The sequence below is a fragment of the Mesoplodon mirus genome (genome assembly GCF_964341445.2).
Source record: "Mesoplodon mirus genome assembly, chromosome: 12".
Classification (NCBI taxonomy): Eukaryota; Metazoa; Chordata; class Mammalia; order Artiodactyla; family Ziphiidae; genus Mesoplodon; species Mesoplodon mirus.
Genome location: NC_138988.1, coordinates 102,651,895 through 102,669,430, shown reverse-complemented (window position 1 = coordinate 102,669,430; position 17,536 = coordinate 102,651,895). Strand labels below are relative to the sequence as shown.

The 17,536-nt window shown below is 43.4% G+C and overlaps 1 protein-coding gene across 7 annotated transcripts in view; it reads left to right on the top strand.

The window, feature by feature from the left end:
* The window catches only part of FARS2 (phenylalanyl-tRNA synthetase 2, mitochondrial), a 379,330-nt gene that overhangs the window by 205,485 nt on the left and 156,309 nt on the right, over positions 1-17,536 (top strand). For all 7 annotated transcript variants that reach the window (XM_082638489.1, XM_082638483.1, XM_082638487.1 and 4 more), the window contains one exon: positions 400-560. In XM_082638489.1, the coding sequence (XP_082494615.1) occupies positions 400-560 (161 nt within the window). The remainder of the gene's footprint in view (positions 1-399; positions 561-17,536) is intronic.

Sequence of the window (17,536 nt, the reverse complement as noted above, 5' to 3'; positions counted from 1 at the left end):
TGTAACCTGAACATAGAGGCTGAATGTTGGAAAAAGGGCAAGCACAGATTACAGGAAAGCATCTCAGAGGCAGGAACCAGGGCTTAGCCAGCCTGGGATTTAAGCAGAAATGAAAGACAGTATTAGAGAAGTTCGACTCCAGAGTGCCTCGGGGAGGGGAGCGAGGAATGTGGGGAGCACGAAAACTGTGAGATAGGGGTCCCCTTGGGTGTCTCCGTGGCCCCTCCCCCCCAGCACCCTTCTGGTCGGCACTCACCACAGCCTTATCTGGGTGTCAGGAGTGGGATGGACCTGTGGACCCTCATGCTCTTTTTTTTTTCTTTTTAACTTTTTATTTTATCTTGGAGTATTGCCCTTGTGCTTTTTAACCTGTCGTCTTGTCTTCTTTCTTCTTTGTAGCTGGTGCTGAAGATCAGATCGGTTGGGCCTTTGGCCTTGGGCTGGAGCGACTGGCCATGGTCCTCTACGACATCCCCGACATCCGCCTCTTCTGGAGTGAGGATGAGCGCTTCCTGAAGCAGTTCTGCGTGCAGGACATCAACCAGAAGGTGAAGTTCCAGGTAACTGACATGCAAGAATCAAGTAGATGATAATTGAGGGGGTCACGTGCCCGAAAATAAAATCATTGTATTTAAAGATAGTGTGACTTTGAAAAGAGGTTTTAAATAGAGATTCATAAACACACAGGAGATCATACACCTCCTGAAATTGTATGCTGAAAAAAGAGGATTTATCAAGCCTGTTAGTCTAAGCAGAGAAGAAATTTTGGGCTTTATTAATGGCTACTTTATCATGAAATATCCATCTTTATCACTGATGATACTTTCACAGTTCAGTTTTTTTTATGCTAATCTAGACACATTGGCTTTCCTGTGATTAGTGTTTGCAGTGTGTATTTTTTTCATCATTTTATTTTCACTTTCTGTCTTTATATTAAAAATGTGTCTCTTGTAAACAGTTGGGTCTTTTTGTAAGCCCATATTTAATGGGAGTGTTGAATATATCTTACACTCAACATAATTACATGGGATGTTCTTGGGTTTAATTTTATTATCTTAGTTCTTACTCATTTTCTCTTTCTGTTCTTTATTTCTTTATTTGGAAATTGAGGTTTTGTGGGTGTGTTTCGGATAGCTTTTGTATTATATTTTATTACTCTATTGCTGTTTAGTTTCACCATTTTTTTTTTTTTTTTTTTTTTTTTTCCCGTACGCGGGCCTCTCACTGTTGTGGCCTCTCCCGTTGCGGAGCACAGGCTCTGGATGCGCAGGCTCAGCGGCCATGGCTCACGGGCCCAGCTGCTCCGCGGCATATGGGATCCTCCCAGACCGGGGCACGAACCCGTATTCCCTGCATCGGCAGGCGGACTCTCAACCACTGCGCCACCAGGGAGGCCCAGTTTCACCATTTTTTGTATTATTTTTAAGTGGTTATTCTAGATTACAATATGTATAGTTCATCACACTTTACCATGAGTAACTGTTACAACTTCATGAAACATTTAACAACCTTACAATAGTGTAATTCTATTTACTCTGCCTTCTTTTGTATTATTACTGTCATATTTTATTTCTCTGTGTATTATAATCCCATAATACGTTGCTCTATTTGCTTCAAATAGCCAATTGTCCTTTAAAGAAATTGAAAACTATATTATTTTATATTTTCCTTGATATTTGCCCCACTGATCACCATTGCTTTCTGCTTATCATGATTTTTCTCTGTGTTCATTTTCTTCAAGTCTGAGGAACTTCGTTTACCATTTCTCGTAGTGCAGCATGAATTTTCCCAGCTTTTGTTTGGAAATGCCTTTGTTTCACCTTTATTTTTTAGGACTATTTTCCATGAATATAGATGTCTAGGTTGCCAATGTTTGTGCGTGTTTTTTTTTTTTTTCTCTCTTAGCTCTTTAAACATGTCATTTCATTGCCTCTATCATTTCACTGTGGTTTTTAGCAGGTTGACCTGTGTATGACTTTTCTGTCTGTTATCTTGCTCGGGGCTTCGCTGTCTTGAATTAGTGATTTTCAGCCCTCTTTGAAAATTCTCATTTGGTATCTCTTCCAACAATTCTCCTCCTTTCTTTCTTTGCTTTTCAGGTGGTAACTGCATGTATATCAGGCCATTTGGACGTATGCCATAGAACTCTGATGCCCGGGGATTGACTTTTTTTATTTTTTCACCCTGTGCTTCATTTTGGATAGTTTTCCTTGTCTTAGCTTTGGGTTTATGCATCTTCTCTATTGTGTCCAGTTAACCATTAAGCCCCTCCAATGAGTTAATCATTCCAGATATTGTATTCATCAGTTCTACAGTTTCTATTTGCTTCCTTTTTAGAGTTTTTATGACTCTGATGAAATTCTCCATCTTTTCACCCATTTTGTACATTTTCCCTTAAATTCTTTAGCATATTCGTAGTAGTGATTTTTAAGTTCTTGTCTGTTACTTCCAACCCTTTAGTTCTCTGTTGTTCTCCTTTTAATCTTCTCTTTCTTCTTAGCTATGGGTCGCATTTTTCCTGCTTCTTCACTCGTCCTACTTTTTAAATGGTGGACAGCGCTTTTCCTCGGGAAGCCCTACCCTTTCCCTGGTCAGGCAGCGAAGGTGATGAGCCGGATCCCTTTGTCGTAAGGAGTAGTTGAACTGAATTTCACGTCTCCTCTCCTCTCTGCGGTGAGACCTGGCCGAGCGGTAGAGTTTGGGGTCTGCGTGTGAGGTTACGTGATCTCTCTCTGCTTTACACCCAGCTGCCAGCTTCCTCCAGCACCGATGCTTGCTGAGCAAAAATATCAGGAGGGAGACTGGGCTGCAGCGAGGGCTGGCTGTCTCTGCGTTTTCCAATCTGCCAAGAGCCAGGCCTGGCTAGGCAACTTGTGGCTCATCCCTCCTCATTCCAGCAGAGTTTCTTTACCAACCGCAGCTGCCTTCCACCTACTCATGCCCAGCGGTGGAAGCTCTGGAATCTAGGGCTCATCTCTGTCTGGAATTCTGTTCATTCAGACTTGCATCCAGATCTCTTTCGGTATCTTTTATGACAAAAGATTTCTAAATTTATTGTTTTCTCATGCTTACAGTGGGACCAATGGTTTTTTGTGACTTTTATAGCCTAACTAAAAGTAGAACCTTCTTTCATTTATTTGATGGTCTGGTTTCATTTTTGTTGGCCTTTTTTTTTTTTTTAAATAAAAAAACCTATTTTTAAATTTTTTACTTTTTTTTAACTTTAAATTTTTTTTTTACTTTTTGCTAAGCTGCTTCTTTTTATTCTAGCACCAGGTCCTTCTTGGTTAATTTGGAAGAAAACGCCATCTAAATGATCAAAAGCAGAACCTGGCTAAGGCTCTCAGTTTTTCTCATTCACTCTTTCATTTAGTCAGTCATTTATTAAATTGGCCAACTTTGATGGAACACCAACCAGCACTGAATGGAGCATTGGGCTCAACACCACAGTGGGGCAAGCACAGATCAATGACACAGCAGTGACCACAAGCTAGTGGTTGAAGTCAAGTTTAAAGTGGGCTCACAACTGTCTTCTCTTAGGAGACACAGAGGATCCAGGAGTAGACAATGGGTCTCTTGTATTAAATGTCATTAAAAAAATCTTTCCTGCCTTCAAAGTAGAAAATCGGCATGTGCATACCTGCACTATTATATAATTTATATGGTTACCTTTATGTAATAAACTTAAAAACTTCTGGTGGGGTAGTTAGGATTTGATTGCTGAAAAAGTAGATGTCTGTAAAATGCTTTGTAAATTATAGATCACAGAGAGCTATTCCCTAATTATTCACTTATAATTATTATCTATTGATTATATTCTGTGTTAGTTTCCTATTGCTAATGTAACAACTTACCACAAACCTAGCAGCTTCAAACAGTATGTCTTTATTATTTTACAGTCCTGGAGGTCAGAAATTCAAAATTGATCTGACAGGGCTCAGTCTCAGGTGTCAGCAGGGCTGGCTCTGTCTGGAGGCTCCAGGGGAAACCCCACCTCCTGCATTTGTCGGCTTCTGGGCCCAACCTCATTCCCCGGCTCCTGGCTCTGTATCGCTTTACGTTCTTTCCTTTCCTTCCCTGTGTGGTCACATTGCCTTCTCTCTGAATTTTTGTCTCTTCTTCCAAGGGCCCTTGTGACAAGATAATCTCCACATATCAAGATCTTTTCATAATCGCATCTGTGAAGTTCTTTTTGAGTGTAAAGCAACATATTCACCGGTTCCAGGGATTAGGATGTGGACATCTCTGGGGGTCGTTATTCAGCCCATCACATATACCTTTATCTATTCCATTTCCATCATGGCAGACTGCTTGCTTCAGATAGAATAGAGCAGATTTTGTTGTTAGGTGTAAGTAATACAGATAGTATGAAAGTGTTAGCGATATTTTTAACTATTTGTGTGGAATAGTCGTGGTTCTACATATGAGGGGATTAAGGGACTCCTTTGGTCAGTTCACGTTGTTGGCCTGGCTTAAGAAGAACATTTAACATGATTATAAGAAGATGGCGCAGCTGAGACTGAAGGCACAAAGAGTTAGGCTGATGTAATCCGGGCAGTGACTGTGAGAGGGTCTCCAGTCAGCCCCGTGGGCTCCAAGGTCAGTCGTGGACAGACTCCTGGGAAACTGTCAGAGTTAGTCCTTGCTGTCCCTGGGGTACCAGGCATCAACGGCGAGTGCTGTGCTGTACGAGGGCTGGGAGTTTCTTACGGCCACGGCTGGCCAGTTTCCCTTATTTTGTGTCTTCCTGCAGTCGCGGTCAGTGCACCGTAGTCTGGGCATTAATTTGTTTAGTGCCTTATCATACTTGCCATTTGTAGAGTGCTGTGTAGAAGCCACTGAACTAGTTTGCCTATATTATAGCTTTCATTCTTCACAGTCCAATGGGGTGGGTTCTATTAACCCATTTTACAGATGATGAAACTGAGGCTTGGAACCACCAGGGAACTCAACCATAATAACGCTGCTAGTAAGGGACCGAGCTAGGATTTTATCGAAAACTGACTCCAGGGAGCTCCTAGTATTGAGCTGGTAAGCTGTTGTTGCCTAAACCGAGGCACTGTCCTGGAGTCAGTAAGATGAAATGGACAGTTCCTGACTTCAGGCTGTTTCCAATCTAGAGGAGGAGACAGATTTATCAAGAGATAATTATCAAATAATACGAAGTACAATGATGGGGCTACACATAGGTGAATGTAGAATTTTGCTGACGCTGACCAGTGCACGTGGAGGTCAACATTTTCTTCTTCTTTTTTTTTAAATCCTATTTTGCTAGTTAATTTCTGAATCCTTCCATGTCTCTCCAGAATCGCATTAGGACTTGAGCCTGTGATTACTTGCTAATCTCCAGGGCTTGGAATAGCTCCTAGATCTGGTTTCGCTGTCATTGTCATAAATGTTGTCTGGTAGAGACTTAGTGCAGGATTATGCATGGTTTCCTCACTCTATTCCCAAATAAATCCAGCTGGGAGAATCCCATCAGCTTCATTGTGTCGTAGTTAAATTAATGGATCTCAGTTTTTTTCACTATTTCCCTGTGCATTTTTTCCATCTCACCAAAACAAAGCACGTACATATTTTTCTTTGGCTGGAAGGAGGATCTTTCTCCCAGAAGAAAGTAGTAGGAAGAGGTAGAGGGGGAAGCAGGGAAGATGACCAGCCGTAGGACCTGTTATACACGCCCTGTGGTCATTGCTGATAGTCAGGTGCGGAGAGAAGCAGTGAGCAAGAGAGCAGGCCCGTTTGCCGTGGGGACCATCCTGGTGCTTTTATGTAAAGCGTTCATAGCAGACCCTGTCACCCAGTGAGCATTTCATCCATGTTAACCGTTATTCCTGTTGTCACCACCACCATAGCCACTGTGAGCGCAGAGGCCACTGTCCTCATGATCCCTGTTCCTTTGTGCCCGCGGTTTCCATCTTCAGCTTGCTTTGCCAGCCTTATGATACGAGGACATTTCACCGACCCACGGTCTACTGAGTCCTATGGAATGTAGCCCCGTGTTTGTATTGGGGCCTCTGTCATCAGAGACCTGTGGATTTATGACTGCTTTTTATTTTTGTGAAAGCAGGGGGTCTTGTGATACATTTACATATTTAGAGAATGACTACCATGAATTTCTTTCTTGTTTAATACACTTTTTTAGAAAACTAAGAGTGAGGGCCTCAGCATCTTCTTGTAGCGTAGATTGGAAGATAGCATTATGTGACCTTTTATGTGCACACACTCAACATCCATGTTACAGCTTCTTGGCCGTTAACCTGATGGAAATGTAAAAGAACTTCCTATTTATTGACAGCACATTAAACCTTTAATCTTGCTAATTATCTATCCAATTTGACAAATCATGTGCAATATATTTTAGGAAAAAGTCTGGCCTTTCTATCTTCGCAACCAGAGGGATAAGTTTATACTGTACAGGATCATTTAGACCAAATACTAATAATTGATGGATCATAAGTTAAAACTTATAGTCTTAATAATAACTTCATAATGTATGTATATGTATATCAGACTGTCACCTTAAGATATATAGTTTTGACTTGTCAGTTATACCTCCATAAAGCTGGGGGGGGTCATAATTTTAAAAGGAGATCATGAGAATAGAAACCAGAAACAAATACAAGTATGAAGGGAGGGATTGCCCCAGGGAGAAAGAACATGTCAATCGAGCAGTGGTGGGTAGGTCAGAGGGTTTTCCCGGGTGTGGGTATTGGGAGGTACCAGTTACAGGACAGCAGTAGGGATGCTTTTGGCTTCAACCAAGGAAGGCCCAACTGAAATGGCTTAAATGAGAGGCACAGGAGCAGGAAGCCCTGGATGATGCTCTGGATCCTTGAGTGTTTTCCCCTCAGGCTTGAACGGCGGTGGCAGGGGCGCTAACCATCACCTCATACAACGGGGCCCAGAGGCAGAAAAAGAAACACTCTTGTTTCCTTTTTAAGTGTGAAGAAATTTTCCAGAAGTCCTCCGCAGACTTGTCACATCTCCTCTTCGAGGGAGTTGGAATGGTCTGTGAACTTAGCCTGCTATACTTATCCTGAGCTCTTAGAATAAGGCTTAACCGTGCCAGATGTGGACAAGCAGACCCTACAGGCAGTCCCATCTCTTACTGCAGCAGCCGTTGTTATGAATAGACAGTCACCTATGAAATGCGATGATGGGGCTGCTGGAAAATCTCTTCCAGCCTTAAATTTTTACCCTCTGCTGCCTGTTCTTTGAAATCACCCCTTAGAGTTTGCTTCCTTCCATTTAATGCTTTGATTCCCTAATCAAATGTAAAGTACTCCTTTTGCATGCACCTGGCTGTGCCTGTTTTCATGAGACAGCTGGATGGGATGTGTGGACAGGATGTGGCTATGGGATAGTTTTTTCTCTGTTTGAAATTGAGTATAGAAATCAGGGTCACCAGGGCACATCCACCTGAGTTAACGACAATGGCCAAAGGGAAGAAGGCTGGAGGGCTAACCTCAAGCTGACTCCGCCTGGGAATGAGACCCTCAGAGCTATCAAAGGAGGAATAGCAAACGTTGATCAGAGCCCATTCAAGCGAAAAATTTAAGGCTTTTATTAATAATCTGGGGACTGAATAAAATGAAAACAATTTACCTTACTAAGTCACCAGTCAAGAAAGGTAAGTATGGTCGTTCTGTGTCTCTACGTTGCCTCTTCCTGTACGAAAGGAAAAGCAAAACTTCACTCTTTCAACTAGGAGTGTGCTCTCCTCCTTTACTCAGAGGATGAGAGGAGCATTTGGGTTCATCGGAAACTGAAAGTCAGCCTGTGTTTAGACAGAAGAATGAGGGTTACTTGGTGATGACATTATCACACAGCTTTTCAAACTGCATTTCGGTTGGCGTTTCATATGTATAATCTTGTGGTCTTGAAAATGAAGAATGGTTAGCATAGGCAGTGATGTATATGGTGGATAGCTTAATTATTCTGTCACTTGGCTGAGTAATGAATCAGCTGTTTTCTTTCCATTTGAGGGAAGAATTTATTTTCTCAAGGGCCTCCCTGTGAGATTTATAAATAACAATTATAGACTGTAATTCACGACCAAGGACAGTGGATTATAAATAGATGACCCTTGTAGAGCCCATTTGGCAGAGTTTGAACTCCCAGTTGATTGCTGGTTGGGAACCAAGTAGCTATTGTATATTTATCTTTATTCATTTTTAAAATGATGAAATCTTCTAAATATACAAACATACATTTCCTGATTTGATTTGCTAATAATGTAGAACAGTGTACCCTCCACCCAGCAAATTTGCTGGGATTTACCACAGATTCTTATAAAGAAGAAAAGCATTCGAAATGCAGTTGACACACCTGTGCCTCCCTGATGGACACCCCCTTCCTCTTTCCTCCCCAGAGGTGACCACTGCCTTCAGTTTGATGTTTACCATCCTCATGTTATTACTGCATTTGCATATATCCAAAAACAATTTGTAGGATTGCTTCAAAATGTAATACATTAAACGGCCACAGTAGCTAAAAAAAAAGAAATTCACTTTGCTGTGAATTTCACCTGAAACTTACACAACATTGTAAATCAACTATACTCCAATATAAAATTAAAAATTAAATTTAAAATTAATTAATTAATTAATTAAAAAATTCAGAGAGATTTAATGAGGAATTTGATGAGCATATTCCAAAATTTGTGTGGAAATGCAGAGAGCCAGAAATAGCCAAACAACCAAATTGAAGGATTTGCTCACTTTGATGTCAAGTCTTTTTTTAAAAGCTACAGTAATTGTGAGAGTGTGGAGCTGATGCAAGATGGACACAGAGGCCCGGAGAAGGTGGGAACCCAGAAACACACCTCTGTATTATTTCTGGGCTCATGGCATGGCCTGCACTATAGAACGGGCTGGAGGAGAAGACTTCTGTGCAAACGAAGCAGAGATAATTGAGTATCCATATGGAAAAAATGAAACTTGACCCCAGACTCCTAATTATTCAACAATGGATTCCAGGGGGTTTGCAGATCTAAGTGGAAAAGGCAATTTATTAGCTACTGACTTTGAAAAAGTCATCTTACCATGAATGATTCTTTGATTCTTATTGGAGTAAATTGAATTGGGGAGATTGAACTAAATGAACTATGGTAATATAAAATTAAACCTAATTAAATGTCTGATCTTGAGAGTTTTGGAATAAGTATTTATTTAAAGTGGTTGCTGTAGGTTTTTTGTAAAGCCTTTTATCAAATTAGGGATGTTTCCTTCTATTTCTAGTTTGCTAAGAGTTTTTATCATAAATGACTCTTAAAATTTATCAGACACTTTCGTATATTTTGAGGTGATCTCATGATTTTTTGGCTTTGTTCTGTTGATGTAGTGACATATAGTGATTGCTTTTTGGATGTTAAAACAATCATCTGTTCCTGAAATAAACAAAACTTGGTTGGGGTATATTATCTTTTTTATACATTTCTGGATTTGATTCGTAAAGATTTGTTTAGGATTTAAAAATCTGTGTTCAGGGGTGAGATAGGCCTGGAATTCTCTCTTTCTTATGTCCTTATCAGGTTTTGATGCTAAGATTTATAATATCCTCATAAAACTAATTTGGAAGTATTTTTCTGTTCTCTGGATTTTGAAGATTGATGTTGTTTCTTTCTTAAGTGTTTGATCATATTTACCAGTGAAGTTGTCTGGGCCTGGAGTTTTCTTTGTGGGAAATTTGAAACCACAGATTAAATTTCTTAGTCGCTATTAGGCTATTCAGATTGTTTTATTTTGTGTCACTTTGTTAAATTGTATTTTTTTCTAGGAACTTGTCCATTTCATCTAACTTTCAAATGTGTTGGCATAAAATTGTCTCTAATATTCTCTTATTATCCTGACATTCAAAAAAAATCTTTAAAAATTAGTCAGTAGTTGAGCACGTTTACTAACATTTTATCAAATTTTGTGTTCACCTTTTTTTTTTTCCATACAGAGCCTCCTCTTAGAGTCTATTTTTCTTTTTAATGACATATATTCTTTGACTATTTTTCCTGTGAGCCATTACAAGTGGTAAATTCTTGTGGTCTCTGTATATGTGAAAATGTCTTCACATTGCCTCATTCTTGGGTGATAATGTCAGGGAGTCTAAAATTCCAGAAGGGCAGTCATTCTCCTGTAGGGCTTTGAAGACATTCCTTCTGGCCTTTGTTCTTGAGAAGTCTCATGTGAACCAAAGTGTTACTTCTCTGTAGATAATAATGCCTTTTCTCTTGGCTAGTGTTTAAGGCTTTCTCTTTACATTTGATGTTCTCGCATTTTACAAGGATGTGTCTTTTTTTTTAAGTACATCTTTTAATAATCCCCCCATTCATAGGAAGTTTTCCTTTTTTAAAAAAATATTGATTGATTGATTGATTGATTTTTGGCTGCGGCGGGTCTTGGTTGTGGCACGTGGGATCTTCACTGCAGCACGCAGGATCCTCCGCTGTGGCGTCTGGGCTCCTCGTTGCAGTGCTCAGGCTTCTCTCTAGCTGTGGCATGCAGGCTCAGTAGTTGCGGTGCATGGGCTCTGTAGTTGTGGTGCTTGGGCTCCAGAGCGTGTGGGCTCTGTAGTTGCGGCACGTGTGCTCAGTAGTTGCAGCTCGTGGGCTTAGTTGCCCCACGGCATATGGGATCTAGTTCCCCAACCAGGGATCGAACCCGCGTCTCCTGCATTGGAAGGAGGATTCTTAACCCCTGGACCACCGGGGAAGTCCCACGAGGAAGCGACTTGGTGTGGATTTATCTTTATTTATCCCCCTTGGTGCCCAAAGGTACCTTCCACTCCAGGAGAGTCTGCGTTGTTATTGAGGAGTGGTTCCCCTCTATCCCCTCCCTCCCCCTTTTCTGGGTCTCCTAAAAAGCTTCTTAGTTATCAGCCATATATCTTAACTATTCTTGGACATTTTTTATTTCTTTGTCCTCCTGTGCTGGTGAATTTCACAGTAGTTTCTACCAATTCCATAATTTTCTCTGAGTTGTTTTGAACTTAATAACTATTACTTTTCACTTCTAAGATCTGTAATTAGTTCCTTTTCTTCTCCACCTTCTTGTTTCCTTTCTGTCTGGTTTTCTTTCCTAATTCCTTGCTTTTTAAAATGGTTGTTACTACATTTAACTTTCTGAATATCTTCACTATGCTTATTTCAAAATCTTTAGCTATTTTATGATGTTAATTTTATCTAAAGCCAGTTCGTATTATGGTTGTTGATTTAGTTAGTTGTGTTTCTGCATATTATAGTCTTTCAGTGTTTCAAAAATCTGGCTTTGCAAGCTCATCTTGAATACATCTTCATTTTTTTCCCCGTTTTTAAAAATCATGACCACTCTGCTCATTGTGCAGCCATCACCACCATCCATCTCCAGAACTTTTTCATCGTCCCAGACTGAAACTCTGCACCCACTAAATAATTGCTCCCCAGCCCCCTACCCCACAGGCCCTGGAACCCAGCACTTCATTTTCTTTCTCTCTGAATTGATCACTGTGGGGACCTCATCTACTTGCATCTTTCTGTGACACATTTTGTTTGTCCATTTATCTGTTGATGGGCACTTGAGTTGCTCCCACCTTTTGGCTATTGTGAAATAATGCTGCTGTGAACATAGGGATAAAAATATCTCTTCAAGACCCTGCTTCCAATTCTTTTGGGAATTCTTTTCCCCAGAAGTGGCATTGCTGGATCATATAGTAATTCTGGTTTTAACTCTTTTGATGAACCATCATACTGCTTCCCACCATAGCTACACCATGTTTACATTCCCACCAACGGAGCACAAGGGTTCCAATTTCTGTGCATCCTTGCCAAAAGTTATTATTTTATCTCTTTTTTAATATAGCAGTCATCCTAGTGGGTGTGAAGTTGTATCTATCTCATTGTGGTTTTGATTTGCATTTCCCTAATGATTTGAGATGTTGAACATTTTTTCATGTGCTTATTGACCATTTGTGTATTGTCTTTGGAGAAATGTCTATTCAAGTCTTTTGCTCATTTTTTAATCAGGCCGTTTGGTTTTTGTTCTTGTTTTTATATGTTCTAAAAAGTAAATCATTTGCAGATTTGGCCATTGTCATGCTAGCAACAAATTACTGGCATTACAGATCACAATTGTCAAGCATCGTGGTTGAAAACTCTTTATATAACACATTGAGGCCATTACTGGCTACAGGGTCACTGGTCTTATTTGCATATGGTTTTCTTGGTCCATTCTTTGTTATCTCTCTGTTATTTTTCTAGATTCATCTATGTTTTGAGTGTAGCCTGTGCTCTCACTTTAGGTCTTATATGTTAAGGTTCCTAAGGTTCAGATAGTGGATGGAAGAAGCAGTTGATTCTAGCAGCCTTTGCAAACTGTGCATATAATTTAGACAGATTGGTCCTATCAGTACCCAGCATCATTTTTGAGTGGGTGTTGGGAAAGAATTGATCTGGGATTCAGAAGCCTTGGGCCTTAGACCTATCAGGTAGTCACTAGCTTTTTTTGCCTTGGACCGCTCTCCTGAGCGCCAGGTCACTAAGTCTCTGCACTGGTGACATAAGTCCTTTCGGTCACTCTCGAGACGAGATCGGTCCACAGTCCATGATGCATTTGAAAGTGAATGGGGTTTCCTTATCTCCTCTGCCCACCTCAGACAGCACTGCCGCTCCCGGCATTTGTTTAGACTTAATTTTGCCAGTTGAAAAACACTTGTTCATGGAAGAGGTTATGACTGTTCCTGGGCCCTTATCCCTCAGAGAAGTCCTGCCAGGTGGTTGAAATACCTCAAAACGGAATTTGGATTCTAAGATCAAGAAGAGCAAAAAGAAGATGGTAGTACAGCATTAGGGAAGGAGAACCAAACCTTTGTCTTTTAAAATCATTTCCTCTGGAAATGACGTATGTATTAAGTAGCTCATTGTGGCCACCCTTCCCCCTCGCTCCTTGCTGCAGGTACAGAAGGAGAGTGGTTTTCCACCCCTGCGGTGACACAGCTGGCCATCGGTAAAGGCTGTGGCTATTGCAGAGCCTCTCTTGGCTGATGCATGTTTGTGCTGATGTCAGCCTTTCCCTCTGCCTTTCCCTCTTGCTTCCATCTTGCGTCTGTCTCTATCCTTCCATCTCTCTGTCTCTGTCTCTCCTGCTGTCTTTTTCTTTGTGACATTTTCTCTCTCTCTGTCACTCTTTTCATATGTGGTTCTGATCCAAGTTAGGGTGTCAGCACAGCGAGGGGAAGTGATCCCTCCCAGGCTGCGTGAAATCCACAAAGGGAGTTGTTTCCCTGCTGTTCATCAAGACACTAGTTGATGTGAATGAAATGTGACAGGATTTTCCCAAACACGAGAACCTCATCAATTATTCATTCCAAAACCTTTTGAGCATCTGCTCTCGTGCCAGGCACTGTGCCTGACGCTGGGGATGCAGAGAGCGCAGCTCCCCGCCCTCGGGTAGCGCATGTGCTGGTGGGGGGACAGGAACACAGTGAAGGGCTCTGATGAAGGTGAGCCTGGGCCGAGTGGAGGCGTGGAGGCCCGACCCAGCTCATCGGTGCTTCCACTGAGATTGAGAGGAAATGTGGGCGGGGGCATGCTGATGATGTGAAGGCTGGGGTTTGAATTTTCTCTCAAAGGCAATTAGCAAGATACCAAATGTCTCATCATCAGGTTTCCATTTTAGATTATCCCAGTTCTGAAAATATGAAGGACGGGTGGGGACCACAAGGCCAGGAGTCCACTGCAGGCCTTGCCTAGGACTGGAAAGAAATGATGGGAGATCGAAGAGGGCGGCAATGGAGAGACGAGACGGTCGGGTTTGGGCTCGAGACATTTTAGGAGATGGAACTGAAGGGCCCTGGGTCCTGGGAGCAGGGGTGCAGTGACCATGTGGTTTGTCATCTAAGTTGAGATCCACTCCCTTTGAGGGTCGAAGGGGTCTGTTCATCACTGCGCTCCAGCTACACAAGCAGACTCGTGCTGACCTGGGCCACCTGGGTGTTTACACACCTTAGGTCAAGATAAGTGAGAAAGAGAGCCATCCCCAGGTTTCTGGCTTTGGGGCTGGGTGGATGGGAAACGGGAGAAAACTACAGATCTGGAGAATTTACCTGGGTGGAAGCATCTGAGCTCATGATCCGTTGATGTCGCCTTTGCAAGCTCTGCTTTTCGTCAGTGTCGCCTTTGCCACTGTCTTGTTCGCTTTAATTGGTACAGCCAGGGCCTCGGTGAAGGGTATGGCGGCAGGTGAGCCTGGGTCCAGGTGGCCTCTCAGGCCCAGGCGGAACCGAGAAACTGGAGCAGGGGTGTTGTTCATTGTGCAGGACGAGTCAGGGCCGAGCTCCGATGGGGGTGGATGGCCCAGGGTGGGGCGAGGCGGGGTGGGCGTGTTGCTTCCGAGCGAGAGGCGGCTGGTGAGTGAGCCCAGCGTTGGTGCCAGTGAATTGCTAGAATGAAGACAGCGTGTAAGGGCCAACAAATCAGGCCCGGATGAAGCTTCCTCCAGACCAGAGGTCCACATTAACGAGGGGGCGGGGAAGGAAGAGGTACCACAGGGCCAGACGCACAGTCCTTCTGCGCGTCCTCTCAGCCGGGGGCACTGCTGATGTCACGCGGAAGATGCTTCAGGCTCTTGGACCTCGCTTGAGGACGGTTACATATAAATGCAGATCATCAATGAAGGCTAACATCACATTACTACAAAAGAGAGAGAGAGAGAGGAACTCACGGTTGTTGGAAGGTTTTAGGGATCTCTTCTTCCCAAACATTTCTGTATCTTAAGCAGAAAATATTGTTTTCTTGACCAAGACCGAATAGTGGAAGGAAAAAAAATTAAAATCCAATATTCTAGTAAATGCTATCCATATTTGAATATTTGGAAGATCTTCCTAAAGTGTTTATTTTGTTGAAAATGTGAGGAAATGAGAAGGAATATGATTTTGCAGGTTGGCTTTTGCACTATTTGTTTAAAGCTTCAACAATCTTGAATATTATGGTGTGCCCTCTGCATCCTGGGGGAATGATAAAAACCATAATGCCTCCTTTTTTCACTCTTATGGACTTCAATTTGCATCTTTAGCATTGTATTACCATAACTTTTGCATCTTCTAGAGGTAATTCAGTTGCCCTCTTCCCAGATACGGCAGATTTCTAGTTGTATAGGGTTTTTCCTTTTCACTCAGTTTCCCAATTATCACCTTGTTAGCTGCACACCTGCTTCACAGAAAATTGCACTGTGCCATTTAACCTTTTAAAAGAAAAAAAGAGAGAATGGAAAACACACCTCGTTAATCGGTTGATTCAACCTCAAAGAAAGCGATGTCTCTGGGTGTGGAGCCTCAATGCGATTGCGAAGAGAGTGCCTGATTATTTAGCAGATTCTAGACCTAGAACAAGAAAGATGATTGACAGGCCCCTGGAATCAGGCAGAGCGTCTGCACTGGCCCTGCCGCTGTGCATTTCCAGCTGCACACCAGAGATCACGCCAGCTTCTACGTGTTTCTTTGTGAAAGAGGCACCTCCATTACCGTGCCACTCTGAAATAATTCGCATTTATCCTCTCATCCTATGATTAGCTTTATTTCCTAGTATAGAAGAAACAAACAGACTCACTGGCTGTTTCATTTTTCAGATTTCTCATGAAGATGTAAGTTGACACTTAAATGGTTATTCATTTATTATACTTAGATTCACACAGCCACATCTGTTAAAAGCAAATATGCAGCCACTGGTACGTAAAGTGAACTTGGGCACCCAACAAATGAGGTAGAGCCCCAAGCGTGATTTACTGACTAATCAGTTTATTGTAATCAGAGGAGGGGCTGTAGGAATGGGTGGGACCCTGCCTGATGGGCCAGCAGCCATAGAGACACAGGTCCGTTTCGTTTTGGCCTGACTTAATTCATGCCTCATTTGTGACATATGGGCATAATACCTTCGTTTCAAAATGACTTAGATGCTTACCTAGCTATTAAATGATAATAGATAATTTAATGGAAAAGATTGCCGGGTCCTATAGAAACGGAGGTCTCGCAGAAGCACGTGGAGAACCATGGCTGTCGCAGCAGCAGAAGGCGGACAGGAGGCTCCGGGGGACCATGGTCGGGATGCCCTGAGCCTGGCATTTTCAGAGATGACTTTAAGTCACAGCCCTCAGGCTCCCACATCCGAATATGCCTAAAAATAGCAGGGCTGAGCTGAGCAGCCCTCCTCAGACGTGTGCTCTCTTGTCAGGATTCTGGGTTTGTGCCACAGCCAACCCCGCTCCAGCCTTTGACAAATGACCCCATCTTATCACTGGGAAAAGCCAAGGCCATCAGCACGAATCCCTCATCTGCCCTCTTCTCCACCTCTGATTCTTCTCAGCATCCCTCCATCCATCCCAGACCTCCCCGGTCGGGACCTGTGGGGATGGGACCCAGAAACCTCTTCTTCCTGTGCTCCTGGTAATTCTCACGTGCCTTGCCCTTGAGACCGTCTAGCTGATGCTGTTGTAAAAGCTGCCGAAGTGGTCCCCCAACTCTGGTTCTGCCGTTTCCAGCCATCATGCCTGTATCACGATGTCACTGTCTTGTTTTCATGATTCCAGTAGCACCCCGCTGCTTCCAGAACGGACTTGGGAGCTCCTTAGCATGATGTCCGGCTTTCTGTTTGCTAACCATCCCTTCCTGTCCTGTCTGCCGCCCCTGCCTCTCTCATGCCCTCTTATTTAAGTCACACAGGACTTCTGTTCTCTGAAGTCACTTACTTATTGGTTCATTGATCGCACATTCCTTGTCGAGTCTCTTGGGACCCAGACTCTGCACTCAGCATTGAGCTTGTGCCCAAGATGGGGTCCCCGTCCTCACTGGGGTTCCAGCCATGCCTCTGCTCCGCTGCTCCTCCTAGGAAGGCCCTGCCCGCCCCCCCATTTCTCTCGCTGGAAACAGTGGCCAGATTTCACTGAGCTCTTACCAGATGCCACACAGTGTGCTTTGGCCGGCCCTCCTCTCTGGTGCCCTCGCGCGTGTGTGTGATTTTACGTGATCACAGCCTTGCGGCCTAGGTGCTGTTCTCCGATAGCCCGGTTGCAGTGGAGGCGTGGAAGCTGAGTCTCGGAGCCGGTCCGGGGGGCTGCGCCTTCAGAGCCCTGCCCTGCTGAGCCCGGAGCCTGTGCTCCTCCCTGCACTCGTGGCTCCTCATCACACCTGCTCCGTCCTCCTGCCCCCACCCTCCCCGCCCTCCTCCACTGGAGTGTTCGCACGAAACACTGTGTATTCAGCAAGCACTGAGCAAAACTTGGGTGCCTTCTCCACACGGGGCTGAATCAGGGCCCTTTCCAGCCTGTGCTGTGGAGGCCCTGTTTTCTCTCTGCCTCTGGGAGGCCCTTCCGTGCAGCTTTGCCCCCTCTCCTCTCAGCCGCCCGGGGCTGGCGCTCTCTGTGACACTGGGCGGTGTGGGGTCGCTGCAGCCTTCAGGGACGTCTGGTGGCTGACATAAGGGAAGCAGAACGCTTTCGGCTGAACTGTACTCTCTGTCATCTGTGACTACAGGTATTTGCTGACTAAAATCAGGGTGAAATAAGAGAAATGGTCA